Genomic DNA, 14,980 nt, shown 5'->3' on the forward strand with positions numbered 1-14,980 from the left:
ATTCTTGATTTTATAGCCATTGTTTGCGAATAATTTATAATTAGAATAATGCTTTACATCCTTTAGTAAGGAGTTTCCCTGACTGGCTTTACTTGTCCTAGTTTGATTTGACTGAGTATATTAACTGTTAATGCTAGACTCTGGTGGTGCTGTGGTAGCATTGTCGCCTCACAGTAAGACGTTGTCCTGTTAGAGTCTCGGCTAGAGCGTCTTCTGTGTGGAGACACGCGTGAATGGGCATACCTTCATTGAAGGTTGTCAGAGCTGGCAACTCTGTATGTAAAAATCTACTGCCAATCATTAGAGGACCGGAGTTCTGCTGTGGCGACCCCTAACCGGGAAAAGCCAAAAAACACAACATTAACTGTTAATGCTGTTGGTAACATGGCAGTTTTTGTAAAGCTACAGTGCTTTACAGCGTTACTTGTCACATGTCATTCACGCCTTTGTGCACATTCCATTTTTATTTTTCTCAAGTGTGAAAGCGATTGTGCTTCATAGAAAGCTAAATCTTAAAGCTCTACTTTTGTCCATGTTTCACTGTGTCTTACTAAAATGTACGTTTGTCTGAGGCTTAATGTAGATAAAAGGTGCTGCATACTGTGGTTAATTTGAAAGAATATCAAGTTTGCTTTGCAACACTTAACATTGATCAATTTGTATACAGAACTTAAATGTAATTGAAGTGTGTGTTCAGTGAATTTAGGGGAGCAGGAATGTGCTAATTTCAGAAGTTGACCATGATTTGAAATACTGTCCTGTTACCATGAAATACTGTCAGGAGAGCTCATAGTCCAATGCCATGGCTGTACAGTCAGCCCAGACCTCTTGTGTCTGCAGAGTCAGTGAAATAAATGTCCAAGCGTGGGTAAACAAACACATCTCCACTCTTATCATTGTTCTCTGGGAACAGAATGACGCCTCGGATGCTACGGTGTTTAGTAAATGGCAGCTTTTTCAAAGTAAAAGCTTTTCTTTGTGTGGTTAAAAAAAAAATGTTCCAGACACTGATTTTCATATTTTCAGTCTCTCAGTTTGCAGGCTTGAGCAGCTTTTCACAAATGTTCTTATGGCAGAAAATGGTCCTTCAGAACTAACATGTAGTTGGGCCTTTGTATGGATTCCAGTGACCTTCCTGATGCACACCTTGTAGGGAAACACTTGAATACTACTGCTATTTATTATTGGGTCAGAAGTGTCAAGATACTAGAAATGAAGTATTGTGGGTCATACAAGCCACTGTAGTGGCAAGAAAAGTTTGGTTGGCTGCTTTTTGAGTACAGTAATATGCTGGATGGCACCAAACTGTTCAGAAGCATTTGGTCATACCTGACCTATATTGATTATCAGGTTACAGAAGAAACATGAAGCCAGGAGTACTGGGAGATCTGGCTTACCCTGGGCTCCATTAAGCCTTGGGCTCTCGAGGTAGCCACCAGTTTCTTCAGGAGTAGGGGGTAAAACCCTTCTTACAACTTGGGCAACTTAAGTTTGATTAGCAGCTTGAGCTTGTGTTGGAAGTGTGGGAAAGACTGGTGAGCCACCTCTTGAAGGGGGAGGGTAGACTTGGACTTATCTAATGGTAGTCTTTCAGAGGAGGGACATTGGGGATGGCCCAGTGGTGGGCATTTGGATGTAGGCATCAAGTGCATGGGAGCATGCACTCTTGCAGCAAGGCCATAGTTGCTCCGTTGGTGATGGGGATTGCATGTTCACCACCAAGGGAGGTGGTTTAGGCTCACAACAAATATGCCATCAATTTCAAGTTTCTGATGGGGGAGATGCAAAACCACTGCTAAGGCTTGCCTGTATTTCTTTCCTGCTTCCATTACTGAGAAATGCATGGGATGGTAGAACTGAAGTCTGGCTGATGAGAGGCTTCATGATTGTCAGGTGTAGAGAATGTTTCAGCAGGACAAAATTGAGCTCCACTGTTACATGGCTGAAGGTAGGAGACTAAACTTGTGCTCAGATAGTCACTGGCCAGTTTCCTTACTCCTGTTGAGTGCCATGGTGTCGGTCCTGTGCCTAGTACTCAGTATGTGAGAGGCCAGAGCACACACTTGCTGACTACACAGGGGTGTAGCAGTGGAGGATGGGGAAGAATCTAAGGTTTTGAAAAGGGGCAAAATGTAGGAGTTTAGGTCCAAGGCAGATGCATTTGAACTACAACAGACATGGCTTGAAGCATCAGCTAGGGAGAGTAAGTGGGGCACCAAAGAAGGAAGTGTCTGAGATCGTGCATCAAGGTGAGACCTTAAATAGTGGCAGCAGATGGTGTAAGGTATCCCAAGAGGAACAGGTAGCACTTGTACTCTGTGGGCCCTTGTCATGGATGGTGGGATTCCTTGTTTGGCTTACAGAAATGCACATCAGTCTGCCAGAGGGTATTTGGAGGAGAGGTACTAGAAAAATGCTTGGGATGGAGGGAAAATGACCAGACTGAGCTGGAGGACTTGCTAGAGACTAGGAGAGATTAGGTTTGTGTGATGTAGGTGATAAGAGTTTCTGTCTGAGGTATGTGGAGGGGATCTTGAACAGAAAGGATGGGGGGGGGGGATGCAGCAGACCGGGTATCAAGCTACTTGGACCTGTGAAGTAATTGATGTGGTTGTAGATCCCTTGGAATGAACACAGATATTCTGTTGGAGAGAATCCACAAAGGTATCAGGAGGTCATGGGACAGGGAGAGTGAAGGGAGGATGGGGCTAGAGGGGGAGGTGAATGTTAAATGTACTTTGACCAACACAAAAGGCTGGTCTCCAGCCATCATACAGATGCAAGGCAGTGTAAGTGATGTCCTGATCAATGGCTAAACAGGTAACCCACTCAGCTTGTGCAAGACTGTTGTATGATCTGTGCTAATTTTAGTATCCCACTATATTGCTAGTCTGTTCTCAATGTACACTAACAAGTAGGGTAGTCTTGCCCTCCTGTTTGAGTACCTTATTTAAATTGTCTTGGGTTTATTTTACCCGAATGTTTTGTAAGTACTTCCCCCATAGGTGCTATTACTTCTGTGTTTTACACTGTAATTTAACTCTACATTCTGGATTGTTTCACATTGCTCAGTACGTACCTGCCTGCATACTTTGCATCATTAACTGACAACTTTGTTTCTACTTCCAAGAAATTTGATTTGAAGCTTGTCTTGCTTTGTACTTTCACTAGTATTCATGTTCACAGAATGAAAAGGAGTCTTTATAGAAAACGGGACTCTACTCGGTCATCAGAATGTATAGCATCATGGTGCAACTTTCATGATTCAGTACATTACCCATGAACAGTCGAGCACTATCTATCAAAAAAAATAATTGCACTGAAGCCCACTGCACTCCTGCGTCTAAGAATGCTAACTCATGATCACAAAATGTTGAGGACAGACCCACTCGCCTTACCACCTCTGACATCTAGTATTAAGGAGTTAAATGCAGTTTTGACAAAACTGGTATTCAGTGTAAGTAGTAAAACGAGATTTATCTCAAGTGCTGTCTGATGTTTTCCACATCAGGTAACTGGAATCATTTTTCATCACTGACACACGCATGATGGCTGCACTATTGAGACACTGTCCTTCAGGTCAGATGTTAAATCAAGGTCCTGTTTATCTAAGTTGGTAGTTTAGGTGGATATAGAAGATCCCATGACACTCACCGGTGAGGAGTTATTACTCCCTGTACAGTAGTCACTTTTTTTTTTTTAAAAATTCTCAAGGTGGGAGAAATGACCATGAGCCTGCACTAGTGACAGCTGGGTAAAGCCATAACGTGTAACCTAGGTGAGAAGTTTAGATAGATTATTGGATGCTTAATGGTGCAGTCAGGAAAGATGGGTGCCCTCGCCCTGGATTGGGAGGGTATATGTTCAGGGATTCATGCAGTGTTTTTCCTGGCAGAGAAACTACCACAAGGTGTTTAGGTCAGTCCTGCTGCTTACCAGTCCCTTGTGGAAGTAAGCTACAGCTCTTGTGCCCATTGTATGTCCCACCCACAGGTTGCAATGAGGGTGGGCTTATAAGGGTGCAAAAGCAAAAATCTCGGAGCCACCCTTGATTGCCCTGTCCCTTTGATATGGTGGTGGAACAATTGAGCTTATTGGTCAGGAGGGGACTGATCAGCCAGCATTGGAGGTAGACAAAAGTATCATGAGAAATATCCAACTGTGGCCTGTTCATTTCCACACTTAATAGTTTTACATATGTTTAAAAATTAAACATCAATATTTTCATATCTGCTAGGACCTCTTTTTTGCCCCATCTAATTTCATTTTCCTTCAAACCACCCTTATTTAACCTTAATAGTTGAATCCCAAAAAAAGTTACTTCCAAACTCCCTACTGTTAAACTCATTCTCTGTGCTTTATACTTCAGCTAAACTTGTTCTCTATGCTTTATGCTTCAGCTGTACTTTGGTAGCTTTTTATGGCTCATTCTCCACATGCAATCATAGCCAACTGGTCCTCCAGTTTAATCTTCTAAAGGGAGAATTTTCAGTCATTTTGCAGTTTGCACCAGTGCAAAAATACCACTGTCATAACTTTTTTTTTTTACCCCTTTTCTACTACTCAGTCTGAAGAATTCTAGTCTCTTGCCTTCTCAGCTGTTCAGCTATTTTTGCACCAATATTTGAAGTTCTTCTCAGTTTGCCCATTTTTTTAATAGGTTTGACCAGCTTGGTCCCAATTGCAAATTTGTCAAGAACTTGAAATTCCATTACTCCTTGGTACGATGTGAAATTTTACATTCACCTGAGTTACCACCAATGTGGGCAGAGAAGAAATTTGGCAGTATGGTTAAATTTGTACAAATTTACGCTGTATGCTTATTTGTATAAAGAAAAGACTGCATTCGAAAAGCATTGACCATACGTTTTTACACTGTACTGACATAACTTAACAGTTCCATTTAGAACATAGGAATCCCTGCACAATTTGTAGATGTGTTCAGAATGAGGCAGTAATCTGGAAAATGTTCTTTAAAAAAAATCCTCCCCTAAAGAAAATGTGACCCTACTTATCTATGCTGGATCCATATTTTAATCTAAATTTTTAAAGCAAAGCAGAAGGCATACTTCAACTTTGCTTTAACTTGGGGCAATTACAAAATAAGTGGGTGGACAAGAATCCAGAATTGGATAGTTTAAAGTGTTCTGTTAAGCTCAGACTGTCTGGTTTTGCTTAAACATGCATTTCAGAAGTATGAAACTCTAATGGCTGGCATCATTGAAATATGCTTGGTGATTTACTGGAAAGTGGAAAAATTGAGGGACAAAGTAAAAAAAAAAAAAATGGTCTGGGACTTTCTGGCATACCTCAGTTGTTCCCAATTTTGCAGAAAGTCCGATAAGGTAACTCATCTTTTGCAGTAAACAAGTTTCACTTTCAGAATTGTACCCCCCCCCCCCCCGAAGGGGTAAAGTGAAAACAGTAAGTGCTTACATTTTGCGTATTTTATACAGTTTTTTCACAGCTTAGAACACTGAAAAATAGGCATTATTTTACATGTTAACCTAGTGGACTATTAAACTACCACTTTTAGCCATGACTTGGACCTCATGACAAAGAATGCAACTTGTAGAGGGTACTACATATAGCAGCAACTTAACAGAATACTTCAGTACAATCAATATGAAAAACTTAATGGATCTACTTCAGAGTATTTTATAAAGTAAGTGCCTCTACTTTGTCATTTAGTGGAGCAGAAGATAAAAATTAAAGCAGACTAGTCTTACACTCACTAGGTTTTATAGTGAATGATGTAGTGAGTGTGGGGTGTAAGCCAGTAATGCAGCTGAAAAATTCAGCTGGAAGTTAATAGCAGTATAACCGTTCAGATAAACAAATGTAATTAACATCTTGTAGCCCCAAGATGTCAGATATTGTAACATTTTCATTTCCGTTTTTACTTTGCCTTTTCTAACAGGCTTGTGGAGGCTTTTGACTTTTCAGACCTGGTCCCAGGCAGCAATGTAACTTTCATTATTTACTATACAGTACTATTGCAGACTGTCAAAGGTACAAACAATGAATTGCATGTAGTTGTGATTAATTTAGTCCATTCAGTTCACCTACACAAGGACAGAAATGAGACCTGAGAAGTTGCAATACTTTTTCATGTAGACTTGTCTTTGCACTTGAAAATGCAGGAGTGTGATCACTGAAGTTTAGCATTCACCCCTACAGAAGAGTTCAGTTCATACAGTAGCAACATTAGAAATATTAAGTGAGGACTGGAAGCTGACAATTCCACAGGCAAGTGTGTCCCCTTTTGGGTCATAGCTACAGTCTAAGGCCATAAATCATGGGCCCTATTTAAATGTGCACCTTGAATTTAAATCCATTGGTGCTCTCATTAAGCTGTGTATGTAACGTTTGCTATTAAGGTGGATGACTTGGCAGCTCTCACTAGTTGGTGGCAAATGGCTGCTGGCTTGTTCTGCACTTTTTCTCTTGAAAATAACTTCTGGATTGTGTTTTGGGAGTCTGGTTCATTGCAGTTTTGATTGTGGTACTGCTAATGGCAATGGTTTCTATTGTTTAATCTAATTTGTGCTCTTTGCTGTATGGAGTTCTTTAATTGTGTCCATCTGAAAAATGAACATGGCTGCTGTTGATTGCTGGACTTCAATCTACATCAGAGTCTGGAGGTACATGCAGACTTTTTGGTTATGAATTTGAAGACTGCAGAACAAAATGTTTGGTTACCACTATATAAATGTTTTGTGGATGTGACAGTTCTGAGGAAAACCGGTTAATTTTTCACCTTTCCTGGTGTCTGTATTTGACAGTGTCTTGGTATTCTATCTCAGTAACTTGCCGTTTTTGCAGCAGCCAGGAAGATCATGGATTGCTTTTGGGTTTTGTCTTTTATAAAACGGATTTTAGCATTGTTTACCTTTTTAGTTTGCAGTAACATATATTTTCTTTGTAATTTTAACTTATTGTTTGACCGCTCCAAGTAATTTTTAACCAAAACTGTATCTAAAGTATATATTAATGTAGAGCTGTTCAAATTTAGTGATTTCACTTTTTAAAATAAAATGATCCAGTAATGGGGCTAGTTTACTCAATAATCTGTCAGACACTTTGCTTATTGTAATTCATCCCTTTTGGCACAATTGGCATTTGGAAGTTGTTGATATTTGATTCGAAATCTGGGATGTAAGACTATCAAAGTACATTTTCTATGTATTTAAGATCTTTCTTGCTCTTGAAAGTATTAAACAAAAGTGCTGTGATTTTTGAGTTTTTCCATAGGCTTCAAGTGAAATGGTCAGGTTTCAAGTAATTAAGTTGTAATTGTTAACCTACCCTCCTGTGCACAAGAAAGTGGTCTAGAGTCTAGTTAGATTTCTCAGCCTAATTTGAGAAGTTTACTTGATGTGTCATAGTCCCTGGGTAAAAGGTACTCTGTTTTTATCCTTTGTATATTTTGGAATGCCGCTGTAGAAAGGTCAGTTAAGAAACAATTGCTTTTTTACATTTGAAGAGTTGACTACTTAACTACTTGGGGTGGAGAGTGGAGGGAATTGACTAGCAAATATTGAGAATTTGCCCACTTGATGCAACTTTGACAAATATAAGGCACTTAAAGGGTCGAGCATATAAATTTATTGCTAAGCAACACTTCCCAGGGTTTCTAAATCTTGCGGAGTGATTTTAGGGCATTCGTCAAACTTTGTTTTGCTTGTGTACACATCCCTGAACTAGATTCCTTGTAGAGTTTAACCTTCAGTTAAACTGCAGTCAGTCATACCGATTTGAACACTACTGCTGTAACTACTGCAGTGCTGCATCCTGGTCATATCAAACCCAATATTCCTTCACTTTATACAAACGCTCAAGTTCAAGAAATAATGAATTGATGTAATTTGTGATCATGGAATCATGGATACATTGTGCTGAAAGCAACAGGATCACAAAGTACACCAGTTACAGTTTATATTTTGTGAAATGTTTCTTGTGCCCATGTTATGGCACAAGTGAAGTTCATGTTTTCACTGTTGTGCTCATGAATCTGTTAAATAACAGCTGTTGAGTTCAGACACTTGTGTGGTACAGGTGTAATTAATATTCTATTGTATATTTTCTAGCTGTGGAAAAGTAATGTGTGGATGTGAAACCAAAATTCATCAGCCAGACAGTGACAAGAGTGGTGAAATCTGTTTTTGGGGCAGACACGTATTCATGGGCTATCTCAACATGCTAGACAAGACAGAGGAGTCTCTAGATAAAGATGGCTGGCTGCATTCTGGGGATCTTGGAAAACATGACCAGAATGGCTTCCTTTACATAACAGGAAGGATAAAAGGTAACTTTTTTTTTTTTCTTTTTTGTTGCAATGTAACAAGTTTTGTACAGATCATGAAGTAAACCATACTGGCGTATACCCTTCTCAGTGGAAATTGGATGCCCTTCTGTATCACTGTTGCAATATCAAAGACTGAAGGGATCTCCTGCCCAGGGCAGCCTGACACTTGGCCAGCATATGGAAGCCTAATTATCTTGTATTCACCATCTCAAATCTGCGCTCCCCACACAACGTATGGCATAAAAGGGATGTATGTATGCAACAACCTAAAACTTTGTTGCCACCAGTTTGAACACTTTTGCTAGTTGGTCTGAAAGCATTATTGCTGCACTTGAATATTTTGAATATTTAACCACCAGATAAGCGCCCCATTAGGGTTTTTTTTTTTAAACTTTCTTGGTCTTCAACTCTAACAAAATAAAAATGTCATACAATAAGGGAAATGTCTGAGAGGAAGATTCTCCATAAGGGTCATGACAGATGGTGTCTCCTGGGGTGTTTCCCACAACCGTACCTTTTGTGCCTAACACACTCTTAAGCAGTTTCTTCCCTAGCTATCTTAAATCTACTTAGTCAGCTGAGGGTACCACTGCAGAATCATTTAACCCAGAGATGCTCCTGCTAGGTAAGATGTCTTGTCTGGTTTCTTTAGCTGTCCAGCCTCCACCGGACGTGGTCTTAGAAGCAGATAGTGGTTCTGTAGGTCATTCTGCATCTGCGTTGGATTCCTCTGCCATGACGCTGTCCGGAGCTGCCATGAAACCTTCCTTCCGCATGTCCTCTGAGGCTTTGTAGGCATTTAGGGGGAGCCACAGTTTTCGAGGGTCCAAGAGGGATTAAACAGATATTTGTTAGGAAGGAGGTAACTGGTTCTCGAATCTTGCCAGGGGGCCAGAACCTCTGGTATTTGTTAGGGCTGATGTAACTTCCAAGAACAGACAAGCATGTTTCAGTCTATCCTAAGGATTCTCAGAGCGAATGGGAGGAGTTTACTTGGAGCTTGTTTTTTGCCTTGATGGCCCTAAAGCCTCAAGGGGCTGTGGTACCTGCACCTCCTTGGTCCTCTACCCCTTCTAAACAGCTTAGGGAACTGGATTCCTGAGGATTCAGTGTCTGAGGGGATCTTTGTCCTATTCTTTTCAGATGCCTTCACCTTTGTCTTATGGTTCTGATGAAGAGGAGTCTGTTGGCCCACAGTCGCCTTTTGAGGAATTGTCCTTTGGGGACACTTGCTAGGATGATTGAGTACTTTTAAGTGGGATTTTTTAAATCTCTGATATTCAGAGAAGATGGATTTGCTTCAAGTAAATGCTCCTACACCATCTGCAGTTCCTCTTGCATTGGCTGCCTTTAGATATTTTCATTGCTGCTTCAGATCTGCTGTTTTTCTGCCTCCTCCTGCTAAAGAAACCTGTTGGGTTCTAAAGTCCCTGAGGATTGTAATTTTTGTATTTAAATGTCCTACTGATGCTGTTGTGGTCTGTGTCTTCTGACATACCTAAGCTTTTGACCTCTTCCAAACATTTGCCTTCTGATAAGAATAGTAGGGCAGTGGAGAGGATTGCTGAAGTTTATACTTGGGCCAGACCCACACGACCAGGCATGCTCTGGCCTTGATTTCTCAAGCTTCTCAGGTTTTTTCTGACCACCTAGGCTCCAAAGGCAAATCCTCCGCCTTACCTTTAGGCTTTACTTAAGTGCTAAGTGTAGCTATGCGGCTGCTAATGCCTCTAGTAGGGCTGCAGCATTTGGGTCTGTCGTAAGGTATTGGCTTCATCCTCTGCCTAAAGATAGCAAGGCCAAGTTGCTGGATGCTCCTTTGGATAATGACAATTTTTTGGGGGACTTCTGCTGCTAACATCCAAGTCCCTACAAGAGAACTGCATAGGCTTGCAGGACATTAAATGCATCTGTCTCTCCTATACTCAAGTTCCAGAGGAATTATCTTAAATCTGCTTTTGTTTGCAGGCAACCCTGCTAGGCCTCCGAGAGCAGGAGCAGTGGAAAGCAGGCCCCCATCTGCTGAGGATTTCTGTGGCCCAGAAACCTCCTTTATCTAAGCCTGCTTCTCTTTGATAATTCGTCCCCCTTTTTTAGATCAGGTTCCTTTGTCCGTTGGACTTTCCCTTTTGTCTTCCAATTTGGTCTAATCAATTCAGTCTCTTGGGTTCTGGCCATTACATCAGGGTTACTTCATGTATGGATGTCTCCCCCTCCTTTTTCAGGAATTCAACCTCCACAGCAACTTCCTCCCCTCCCAGAGTTTCCAGGGTCCCTGCTGAACCAAGTAACTATTCAGCCTGTCCCCCCGTTCCCAAGTGGGAAAGGTTTTTTCCAGGGCTTGCTCTTTAAGCCTGGTTTCCTCTTGTTACCCCCAGGCTTTTCCAGTCTCTGGTATGAAAGATGTGGGTCTATATTACATCACCGAACACCTAAAGCTAACTGATTAATTGGCCCTATGTAAGCGAAAGTTTACAATGTCGAACTGTTAGAATAGCGATTTTTCTTCCCCTTGTTGGAAAAATCGCTGTTCCAACAAAAGAAAAAAACAGTTTAAACATTACATTTAAGTGGGGGGCTTCACCCCACCCCACCCCCTAAAGTATGCCAACTCTGAGATTGCACTACAGTGCCGAAAACTGCAAAGTAACGAAGTGGCCAAGCAAATGATTTCCCAGGGAAAATTTGCTTAAAAGCCGCTTCGATATTTTGCCTCTTCAGTCTTAAGTTCGACCAAGACTCCTTCGAAATGGGTCTTTGGTTTTGTAATAGGATCCCAAAGATGCTTACCTTCATATTTCTGTTCACCCCTCTATTCAGGAAGGTTAGTTTCTTTATTTTCAGTTCTCTGCTTTGCCCTTTGGCTTCTCTACTGCCTCAAGGGTATTCACAAAATGCCTACCTCCTATGATTCCAAGCCATTAATTTTCCTTATCTAAATGACCTGTTGCTTCAGGTGCCTTCTCCCATTCGTCCTTTACAGGATCTGAAGTTTACCATCAACTACCAAAAGTCTGTCCAGACTCCCTCTCAGGATCATGTCCATCTGGGATGCAGGATTCACCATGCCAATGCTTGCCTCTCTCCCATGTCCAAAAGCTTTGTCATTTGGCAACCTCCTTTCACTCTTCCTTTGCCTTGCCAGGACCCTGAGATTTATGGCCTTTTCTGTTCCATTGTTTCCTCTTGCTGGACTGCATATGCTTCAGTGGTACCCCAAGTCAGTTTGGCTGCAACATTGTCACACTCTGTATTTCAGTGTACACCTCCTTTCCTGTCTGAAGGAATTTGAGTGGTGGATCCATCAGTTTGTTCTCAACCCAGGCCGTCCCTTTCAGCCTTCAGTCCCTTCTCGGGAACTGTTCACTGATTCTTCAGACATTGGGTGGGGGCCTTTGTTACCTGAAAGTTCAGGATCTCTGGCTTTCCCTTCATCATTCGGACCATATCGACATCGAAGATGGGAGCTCAGATTCGGATTCTTCAAGCTTTTCACTCCATGTCCCTTGAAGGTGTACACAGACCACATAGTGATGTATGTCAAGCAGGGAGGCACTAAATCCTACCTCTGCAGGATGTCATCCATTAGCTCTTCAGGCATTATATGTTCCTGCAGATTGAGCAGGTCCAAAACAGTCTCTCAAATGGCTGCTTCAGAGACGTTTCTGGACTTTGTCCATTGGGATTTTTGCCTCCCTTCTAAACAGGCAGATTCCTCTCTTCTATTCCAGAATGCCTTGCCATCTGTTATGGAAAATGGGACACCCTTTTCCTTGGAAGAGGATGTTTTACACTTCCATCCTTATTCTGTACTTGCACAAGTTGTGCAGAAGATTCAGCTGGACTCCCAAAACATTGCTAGCGATCTCCCTTTCTGATGAAGACAGCACTGGTTCCCTCTCAATGCATCTGGCCAGGGGCAATTGCCTCACTAGTTGGATCTCCTCACAAAGGACAAAGGGTCTCATCCATCCTCATTTGTCCACTCTTCAACTGACTGTGGGTGAAAGGGTGTTTATCAGTTTTGGGCACCTGTTTTCTGTGTCCTTAGTTTTACAGTAGGCAAAAAGTCTTGTGTCCAAAAAATGAAAAGATTCTGTCTGGTGCCATGCTTGTAGCCAGGACCGTGTCTGTCTTGTCTCGGTCAGTTCTGTGAAGGCCCATTTGTCAGATATTTCTGCTTGTTTACCTTTGAATATTCCTTTGACTACTTGTGTTGAGGTCAATTTCTTGAGGCGTCCTGCAGATTGGGCCTCAAAGGAAACCTATTCCACCTCCTTGGGACCTAAATTTTTTTTTGGAAAAATTGACTTTGGCTTTAGCGCATGCAGATTCTGCTTGGCAACTTTGTGTGTGGAGGACTGTTTTGTTGCTGGCTGTTCTGCTGTGGTTTCTTAGCCCTTGTGGTCATTCCTCCTTTTCTACAGGGGCAGGGTATCCCTTTGTACTAATCCCTCTTATGCCCAAGGTAGCAAATTGTACAACTACCTTTTTCCCTTCTGAGTCTGCTAGTGAGAGGGTCCTGCATTCCTTAGATTTTGCACAGATGGTTCCAGTACTCTTTGGATAAAATTAAGGCCATTTGCAAGTCCGATCAGCTTTGTTTCCTTTCATCCCAGGACATTGGGCTTGATTGTTTCTAAGCAAACCATTTCCTCCTGGATATCAAAGGCCATTTTCTTTTCTTTTTCATGGCAAATCTATCCACTTCTATTACAACTCATTCCACTAGGGCTGTTTCCTTCAAGGGGTTGGACATCAATTCTAGACTTGAAGCTGCTACTTTATCTTCAGTGACTACCTTCACTAGGCATTATAAATTGGATATGGTGAGCCAGAGCAGGCTTTACTGAAACAAAGTACTAGAGAATCGTCAGAACCTGTGTAGAAGATTCTATAGGAATGAGAAATGTACTAATTGGTTCTCTGACAGCGTAGCTGATGCTTGGAACAGACTACCAAATTACATTTAAAGCAAGTACTAGTTTAAATATTTTAACAGCCTGGACATTTATTATGGGAACAAGTGTTTTGGCATATTGGCAAGCTAGAAGGGCTTAATGCCCATGCTTGAAACATTTGTATGCAAGTATTGTGTGGGATTGAGAGCTTCAGTCTTCCACCTCCCATTTTGCTGCTTGAGATTTTTTTACTCACTTCTGGTGTGGATACTGCAACAGTGAAGAGAAGGACCTCGACTGTTATGGCAAGATTTTACACAATTGCACTGTCCCATACCATACCTGTAGATTGTAAACGTATCATTTTTAATCATGCAGGCACACTTAAGACTGCATCTCCTTTACTGTTTTAAAAAAAACCCTGTTGGCTTAACTAAATGGTGAGCATTTTTAATTTAAAATGGTTAATGTCTGGATTGCCTTATATTTTTAAAAGCAAGATACTGTGGGTTTGCTTCCCCTGTAAGAAGGGCAGAGCCAGTGTAAAATGTAGCATCTTGCAGAATATTGATGTAGCATGTGGATTTCGGGATGCATACCAGAGTTGTAGTATGACTTAATAGTTTAAAAGGGAGTAGAATGTACTCCGGTTGATAAGGCTGTATGCACTGCTAGTTGGAAAAGATGACACTTTGCTCTTAAGCTGCTGCACATCGTAATTCCCTCCCGCCATTCCAGCTTGGTGTGCTTCTGACTCCTATTCACCTGTAATATGTACATGGATAGATTAGCTTATTTGTAGCTAGTGGTACTTTGTGTGGCAAGTTAAGTTTTTGCTAATTTGAGCTTATAACAGTTGATTATGAGGAGTGCATGTTGGAAACCTGACAAATGTCAGATGCTTAAAATATCACTGTTGCAGTAGCATAAGCTCTTTGGGTTCTACTTGCCACTGGCCAGCTTTCTAAAGTTTTGGGGACCTACTAGTCTCTAAAAAGGAAGAGCAAATCTCTCCAGAGGTTTTTCACACTGACCAGTCTGAGTGGGCCCAGTTTAACTCTTGGTTGACTGTCCTTAAAGGTCAGACTGTCCTTAAGGCTAAGCCGTTGCGTTCCCCATTGGGAACACCTTCTGCTAAACTTAATTTTCTGACACTTGTTTTTTGACTAAATTGATAACAAACTGTTTGTTTGGGAGTCAGTATTTTTCTAAGGGGAATATACGTGTTTGTGAACTTTGTTTTAACAAAACATTTTGGCAATTCTTTACTTTCCTCACTAGCACTCGTTTTCTACTTCACCCTTTAGCAACTAATCCAGGTCACCTTTTGAGGTCTCATTCTTGGCTAACCTGTGAAGCAGCTACTAGTCTCTGCACTTTACCTTTCCCCTGTGCAAGAAGAAAAAAGTTAGGGGTCCTTGGGATAAGAGGCTGGCTTTAGTTGCGTGGCAGAAACTGCTGTGGCAATTCATTTTTCCTCAGACCACTCGTAGTCCTCCTCCCCCTGATCCCCCTGGTGTTGCTCGTATAGTCACCACACCTGGGTGATGGTAATGCCTTCTACAGTTGTAAGGATGATTATACCCTTGGTGGGCAAGAAACTTTCTCTGGGATGGGGTGAGTGTAAGTTCTAGACTCTGCTGAGATAAGCCTGGAATTTCTCAGGGAAGAAGCAGTGAGAATATTGCACTCCTTTTTTTCCTATTTCAGTGGATAGGAAAGATTTGTTTTTAGATTTCTCTTCTGTAGAGCTAGTTACTGCCTCTGCACA

The 14,980-nt window shown here is 41.5% G+C and overlaps 1 protein-coding gene across 1 annotated transcript in view; it reads left to right on the forward strand.

Annotated features, from left to right (window-relative positions):
• The window catches only part of LOC122817693 (long-chain-fatty-acid--CoA ligase ACSBG2-like), a 394,569-nt gene that overhangs the window by 310,741 nt on the left and 68,848 nt on the right, over positions 1-14,980 (forward strand). The window contains exon 12 of the mRNA XM_044090763.1: positions 8,091-8,308. Coding sequence (XP_043946698.1) covers positions 8,091-8,308 — 218 coding nt within the window. The remainder of the gene's footprint in view (positions 1-8,090; positions 8,309-14,980) is intronic.

Source organism: Protopterus annectens, chromosome 13.part0 (genome assembly GCF_019279795.1).
Source record: "Protopterus annectens isolate FY-2018-M chromosome 13.part0, PAN1.0, whole genome shotgun sequence".
In the NCBI taxonomy this organism is placed as follows: Eukaryota; Metazoa; Chordata; order Ceratodontiformes; family Protopteridae; genus Protopterus; species Protopterus annectens.